Here is a 7806-nt window from a genome sequence, read left to right as displayed (position 1 = left end):
GAATGGAGTGTTTGAGATATCAAAGTAGACTGGAGAGATGGAGACCTTTCTTCACTGGAGCACAGGAGGTTGATGCGTGACGTTATTGAGGTTTATAAAATCATGAGGGACATAGACAAGGTGAATGACAATGGACTTTTCTTGGGGGGAGATCAAAATTAGGGGGCATACTTTTAAGGTGTGAGGAGAAAGATTTCAAAAGGACATGAGGGGTAACTTTTTTACACAGAGCGTGGTTCATGTGTGGAATGAACTGCCAGAGACAGCAGTGGGTGGAGGTACAGTTACAAGGTTTAAAAGACATTCCGATATGTACATGAATATGAAAGGTTTAGAGGGATATGAGCCAAGTGCGGGCAGGTGGGAATAGTTTAGCTTGGGAAGATGGTTGGCGTGGATGAGTTAGACTGAAGGGTCTGTTTCCATTTTATCTGACTCTTATTCAACATAAGGAGTGATGCACAGTGTCTATAGGGGCCAACGTTTGTCATTTACCCAGGGAAAGCATTGTGTTTGTCTTACTGATCCAGGAAGGTCTGATCGAATGTACTGTGTCTGTTTCAGGGATCATGGGGAGTGTTGACTGAACCTACTCTGTGTGTCTCACAGACGTCAGGGAGAGCAGACTGACCTCACTGTGTCTTTATCACTGACCCAAGGGGCCTGGAGTGATTAGATTAGATTAGATTAGATTACTTACAGTGTGGAAACAGGCCCTTCGGCCTAACAAGTCCACACCGACCCGCCGAAGCGCAACCCACCCATACCCCTACATTTACCCCTTTAACCTAACACTACGGGCAATTTAGCGTGGCCAATTCACCTAACCCGCACATTTTTGGATTGTGGGAGGAAATCGGAGCACCCGGAGGAAACCCACGCAGACACGGGGAGAACGTGCAAACTCCACACAGTCAGTCGCCTGAGTCGGGAATTGAACCCGGGTCTCTGGTGCTGTGAGGCAGCAGTGCTAACCACTGTGCCACCGTGCCGCCAAATTGTTCAATTGTGATCCCAGAATGCATCAATCCATCTCATCATTTTATAAATATTACTACTCGAGCAAAAGGCTGTTTTACCATGTTCTTCAGCTGTTCTCTGAACTTAGTCTGGGTCACGGCATATATACACGTGTTTGTGCAGCAAGTCAGGAGCTGGAGAATGAATCCTATATCTCGTAAAAAGTAATGTAAAAATACAGCCTTATACCCCAAACGATACAATCGTCTCCATGAAGAATACACCAGAAACATTGACCATAACAGGATGAAATTTCCTGAGATAACAAACATTAAAATGATGGATTTCCTTCGGCTCTCCAAGTGTCGGTCCTTGGAATGCTGCCCCCTGCTGTCAGACTGGAGTCTCCTGCGGGCTCTGCTGGCCACTAAAATGTACCTCCCAGTGAAAGCATTGAGCAGCAGAACCAGAACAAATGGGAGTGCTGGGGTCAGAACGTAGTGAATAAGCTCAATTGATCCCCAGATCAGAGATAACGTAACATATTTTTTTGCCAAACAAAACCAAGGCTGATTCATCAGACTATACCAAGGTGTTAGCATAAAATACCAGGAAATGTTCTTTAAACAGCTGAGCACAGTTATTGTTCCCAGAACCATGGATGCTGTTTTCTCAGTGCAATAGTTGCCTTTCATCTTTTGACAACAAATGGCCACAAATCGATCAAAGGTGAAAGCGACCGTAAACCAGACAGAGCAGTCCATAGCTGCAAAAACCAGGATGGCGTGGATGTTACACACGGGGACGGTCTTCAGAAATTTAAAATCATTTCTATAAATAATTGGAACGTGTCTCAAAATCAGATCTATGATTATGAGCAGTAAGTCCACTGCTGCCATGGCCACCAGGTAGCGAGTGATACATTTAGAAAGATCACACTTTCTCTGAGACAGAATCACAATTGTCACTATGTTAACTATGAGAAAGGAAAATAAACAAGAACACGTTATGTTCAGCCAAGCGTAAAGTTCCACCTTATTATAGACACAGTTAATACATTATTGTACGTATTGAGATTTTCAACTGTGTTATTGTATTCAGTAAAGATATAATAATGGGACATAAAGAAAGAGTGGATTCATTGAACACATATTTTGTGCCAGTCTTTTGAATAACATTCGAGAAATGAGCATGAAAAACAAGTTGAAAGAAAGGGACGAATTAGACACAATTACAATCATAATGAAATGTTGCTCAGGAAATTCTTAAAATCAATAGTTGACATGTCCCAGGTTCAGATGAAATACATCCAACACTTGTCAAAAGAATGCTGGATGAGATAGCAGTTGTGCTGCTTATCATGTTCCGAGAGTAACCAGAAGTGGGTGAGAATGGAGAGCAGCTGCTCCTCCAGTGACAAGCTACGCATAACCATGATTGCTGCTGATAGGTTTACTGATGTGCCTATCAATGATGAACGCAAGAGTGAAACAACTTATGATTGGGGAGTGGAGGCGGGGGAAGCATGCAGCAAGGTAAGTGTGAGCAGGGAGGTTCTCTGTGAGGGAAAGTGGCCTGAGGGCTAGGAGCATGTGGATGGAGGAAAGGTCTGGCAGGGAGACCCAGAGGGAGGAGCCAAGCCAGTCATTGCAGACAGGTCAAGGGGTGGTGTAGAGGCAAGAGGGAAACTGCAAGGAACCTGGGAGGAGACAATGAGGCCTTGAGGGGATTGGGACGTTATGGGGAGGCCACAACGCGGCTGACGGGACACTGGGAAACCAGTGGGATTGGGAACATGGAGAGGTCACAAGAGAAGAGGTTAGACAGGAAGGAGGGGGGTGGAAGGAAGAGATAGACACTGCAAGACAGTGGGAGGGAGAGAGAGAGAGAGAGAGCAAGATTGGAACGAGAGAGAGGGGAAGAAATTAAAAACTACGAGAGGGTGGTCGAGAGAGAACGGTTGCAAGTGAAGTGGGAGACGGGGGACTTTGCAAACAACAGAGATTGGATTCAGATCTGTTAACAAAAGAAACTTCTGCGAACTAGAAATGAGGGAAAGATGAAATCATTGAGCTGATGAATTACTTGCAAATAGACTTTGTATTTCTAGTTTTAGTCCCTGAGCGTATGTGGCCTTCTCTTTGGGAGAATTTCAGTAGATGCTATAGTCATGTACATGGAGCCTATTGTTATATTTAAATCAGAATTTGACATCTGATATTTTTATTTGATTGAATAATAAATAAACAATTAAATATTTATTTTCTCACATCTCAGTAAAAGTCGGTAGCAACAAATTGGTTTAAAACCTATTCCAACTTTGTGACTATGTGTGGAAACACATGAACGGTCACTCCTTCAGTCTGCAGGAAGCATGTTTATTGTTGTAGCTTTTTGTGTCCCGTGAATTATGTGTCACTTATTTTGGGGAAAAACATTTTGCAAACTTATGGCTTTTGTTTAGTGTCAATTTGACTACAGCATCCATCCAGGAAATGAATGTTTTCCCGAAATATTGTGGCTTTATTGTGGGTTAACACTGTGGTTATTGATAATATTAATAAGTTTCCTGAGTTCTGTTTATGAATGAAAATATCCATGAAGACAAACACAGAAGGTAATGCCACACGGTGACTGCATCAATTAATAAAGGAGTTAGCGAGGATGGAAGGGCAGCCCTGAAAACCAAAAGGTAACACTCAGGAGGAGCTGAAAAACAGAAATATTTTGTGCTTTGAGACGCACATCTCTCTGATATGGATCAAATTAACTATGCAGCTCTTGAAGGTCTTTTTCGTTCAAAGCAGAAAATCTGCCCTCATGTTAACATCAGACACACTACTTTCTCAATTTAAAAGCAGCTTTTCCACAACTTGACTAAAAGGCACTTTGCAGCATTCCCACTCAGAGAGCAGAAGTGAAATGGCACATTCTGTGAGACACCATCATCTATAATACCACACCCTGAACAGACAAGAAGCAACAGTAAAACATCACAGACAGGTTTGAGGCTACACATACTGTGATCGAGCCTGTCATTGAAGCCAAGATCTCCACTCTCATCGATTACAAGAGAGATCTGAGTGAGAAAGCTCTGAATGCAGAAAGAGCCATTTGAAGTCAAGTCCAAGAGAATGCTGAGCAACGATCCAATAATAACATTTCTAACTCTGCAGGAATATCCACAGCTACTCCATCACAGGGAAATGTATGGATGAAGGGATGGGAAAGGTGAAAGATGCATGAGGAAAAGAAACAGCTCGACTGAAACAAAGACAGGAGAGATCATCACCCTCTGTAACAAATAGTTGGAGCGATGGGGAGATCCTCGCCTTGAGCTATAACACAGGGAGAACATTGTCACTCAGGAGGCTCTAGACACCATTAAAAAGCCTCCCTGTTACGGCAGAGCTGGGAATCAAACCCTCAGTGGAGAGCTTTAACAAAGCTATTGACACACACTCATGGACAAAGCTCCAGTCACTTTTCCCAGTCCTCATCAAGCACAGAAACCCCCACTCCTGCAGCTTCTGCACTAATCTCTCTGTTTCTTCTGGAGGAGGGGACATTTCCACAGGGAGTGTGTGATGCAAGGATTGTGACCCTGTACATGAACAAGAGCAACTGCAGAGATTGCCATAACTGTCGAGGTGTCTCCCTGCTAAGCCTCCCTGCATTGGAAAAGGATTTCCCCATGTGGCCTTGTCAGGCTGCAGACACTGGCTTAAGGCATCTGCCCCCAATTCCCAACGTGGTTTCAGAACAGCAAGCTCGACAATCTCGGTTCCCTTTCAGTCTCACAGCTGCAAGAGAAATACACCAACAAAGGGGACCAAAAGGACAGTGCAGGGAGACTATATCTGCACCTGAAGAGAGAATAATTACTCAGATACAGGGTTTGTTACAGGAAGTTTGTGTTTGATAACCTTTTGAGGTGGTAACCTGGTGTGTTGATGAGGGCAGTACATTTGATGTGGTCTACATGGACTTCAGCAAGGCTTTTGGTAAAGTCCCTCATGCAGATTGGTCAAGACAGTAAGAGCCAATGGGATCCCAGGTAAAGAGACATGCTGGATGTAAAACTGGCTGAGAGGCAGGAAGGAGAGGGGAATGGTTAAGGAATGTTTCTGTGACACAAAGTCTGATATCAATGGGGTTTCACAGAGCACGGTGCTGGGAGCTTGCTGCCTGTTTTGTAGATGAATGATTTAGACTTAAATTCAGGGGAATATGATAAAGAAGTTCACAGGTGGCATGAAACTCGGAAGGCTGGTAAAAAGTGAGGAGGGTATCTGCAACCTGCAGGAGGATATCAATGGACTGGGCAGTTGGGAAGAGCAGGGACAAGAGGAATTCAACCTGGAAATGTTTCCAAAGTTAAAAATCACACAACACCAGGTTATAATCCAACAGGTTTCCTTGGACGTACTAGCTTTCGAAGCGCTGCTCCTTCATCAGGTGGTTCTGGAGCAGGACTATAAGATGCAGAAATTTTCACAAAAGATTTCAGTGTCATGCGGCTTGAATATATTAATCAAACTCAGATTAAGTCTTTCATTTTTTTAGAATGGGTTTCCTAACTTCACTTCATTATTAGGTAAATCCCAGAACTCCTTTTAAGTCACATTCTCAAGATAAATTCAGATTCTCCAACAAAAGGTGTCATCTCAGCTCAGACAATGCATTAAAGGTGTGAGGTTACAGTCTGTCTGACTGGTTGTAATTCTAAAGTGAGATTTACAGCATCTTACATGGGTTGACTGTAGTTTATGCATTTTTAGAGCAAAATAAAATATAATTCTGCAATACAGATTCTCTCCATAAACTGAAAGGTGTGCTTGCAGGAAAGGCAGAGTGAGTGTGTGCATGTCAGTGTAGGAAACCCATTCTAAAAGATGAAAGTTGGGGAATAGGAAATGAGAAGAATAGTCATAAAGTTACATCATGATTCACAGAATTACCAGCCAGACAGAGATACTTACTAGGAATACCAACAGCAGCGAGAGTCGGATAGTAAATGTGTTGAATAATCCAAAGTATGTACCGGATCCGACGTTCCAAATACATTCGGTGATAATTTGCAGAAAAATAGTCAATTGTCCCAGAGAGACTCCGGCCCATTGTGGTAACATTGTAGTCTGCTCTCCTCAGATTCTGATCTGTCATTGCTCCCTGTTTCGAGGAATGTTGCAGCTGACACTCATTTATTAATAGAAGGAGGAATCCATCCAGAGACTCAATTAGGGCCCACAGAGATTGACATTAATTACAGTCCCTGAACAAACAGGGTCATTGAACTCCTTTCAATCCAGTGCCTTTGTCCCAGACTTTGTTAAAGTAAAACTTTTCGCTGGTCTGGATAGAATGTGTGAGGGTTGCTGAGTAAAGGAACAATGATAAAATGGGAGTGGGCCAAGAGGCACAGAAGTTTGCAAATAGTGCAGCCTGATGATCCAAGATAAATTGTGGCTTTGTTCTTTAGAGACACAGAGTCATAGAGATGTACAGCATGGAAACAGACCCTTCAGTCCAACCCGTCCATGCTGACCAGATATCCCAACCCACTCTAGTTCCACCTGCCAGCACCCTGCCCATATCCCTCCAAACCCTTCCTATTCATATACCCATCCAGATGCCTCTAAAATGTTGCAATTGTACCAGCCACCACCACATCCTCTGCCAGCTCATTCCATATACATATCACCCTCTGCGTGAAAAAGTTGCCCCTTAGGTCTCTTTTATACCGTTCCCCTCTCACCCTAAACCGATGGCCTCTAGTTCTGGACTCCCCGACTCCAGGGAAATGACTTTGTCTATTTATCCTATCCATGCCCCTCATAATTTTGTAAACCTCTATAAGTTCACCCCTCAGCCTCTGGCGCTCCAGGGAAAACAGCCCCAGCCTGTTCAGCCTCTCCCTGTAGCTCAGATCCTCCAACCCTGGCAACATCCTTGAAAATCTTTTCTGAACCCTTTCAAGTTTCATAACATCTTTCCGATAGGAAGGAGACCAGAATTGCACGCAATATTCCAACAGTGGCCTAACCAATGTCCTGTACAGCCGCAACAATGTGTGAGGGTTGCTGAGTAAAGGAGCAATGAAAAAATGGGAGTGGGCCAAGAGGCATGGAAGTTTGGAAATAGTGCAGCCTGATGATCCAAGATAAATTGTGGCTTTGTTCTTTGAAGAAGAGATGAACAAATGACAGGTATTAAAGACTTGATGGAGTTCTTCGATAAAGTAACTGGAATTAGCTGATTTTCACATATTTCATGTTATATATGTAGACTTTCAAAAGGAGAGATGCTATTTAATTGACTTATTAGGAAAATGTAAACATGCGATTGAAGGAGGATTGCCATTGGCTGAGGGACATACCTCAGAGAGAAATGCTGTGCGTGTAATGATTAGCTGCAGGGAGAGGGCTCTTCTGGTGCAGTGATCTTATCCCAGGCAAGAGATCCTGGGTTCAAATCCCGACTGTTCCAGAGATGAGTAATAACATCCCTGAGACAGGCTGATGAGAAGGTAGACAGACTGCAGGAAGATACATTATTCTTCTTCCCTCATGGCGAGTGTTAGGAACACTGATCTTTGTAATACATGCATAAATGACATAGACAAATATGTTACACAGGAAGGAGAAGATTTCAAGGTTAGACAGAAAGACAGTGAACGGTGAGGAGGATAGGATCAGACATCAGAAGTTCAGTTAAAACAAAATATTGCTGATGCTGCAAAACTGAAACAAACACAGAATGCTGCAGAGACTCAGCAGATCAAGCAGCATCCTTGTCGAGGGAAACAGAGAGAATGCTTCAACTCAGAGCTGAAAGGGCGTGAAA

The 7806-nt window shown here is 43.4% G+C and overlaps 1 protein-coding gene across 1 annotated transcript; it reads right to left on the bottom strand.

The window, feature by feature from the left end:
* Nucleotides 1–1037: 1037 nt before the first annotated feature.
* On the bottom strand, nt 1038–6126 carry LOC148148637 (putative G protein-coupled receptor 139). The gene is made up of 2 exons (XM_087992356.1): nt 5943–6126; nt 1038–1936 (listed from the first exon to the last, which is right to left on the bottom strand). The coding sequence occupies exons 1-2, from the start codon at nt 6124–6126 to the stop codon at nt 1038–1040; spliced, it is 1083 nt and encodes a 360-aa protein (XP_087848482.1).
* Nucleotides 6127–7806: the final 1680 nt, after the last annotated feature.

Source organism: Chiloscyllium plagiosum, unplaced genomic scaffold, assembly GCF_037043375.1.
Source record: "Chiloscyllium plagiosum isolate Xiang-an unplaced genomic scaffold, Cpla_swu_hap1 HiC_scaffold_12, whole genome shotgun sequence".
Classification (NCBI taxonomy): Eukaryota; Metazoa; Chordata; class Chondrichthyes; order Orectolobiformes; family Hemiscylliidae; genus Chiloscyllium; species Chiloscyllium plagiosum.
The sequence above is the reverse complement of the archived record's forward strand: the minus strand, read 5'-3'. Positions and strand labels throughout refer to the sequence as shown.

Bases quoted from the DNA above. Each gene is read 5' to 3' on its own strand.
- LOC148148637 (XM_087992356.1), bottom strand. From the start codon at position 6,126: ATGACAGATCAGAATCTGAGGAGAGCAGACTACAATGTTACCACAATG. The intron at 1,937-5,942 runs GTAAGTATCTCT...CCTTTCTCATAG, and splicing joins CGCTGCTGTTGGTATTCCTA to TTAACATAGTGACAATTGTG.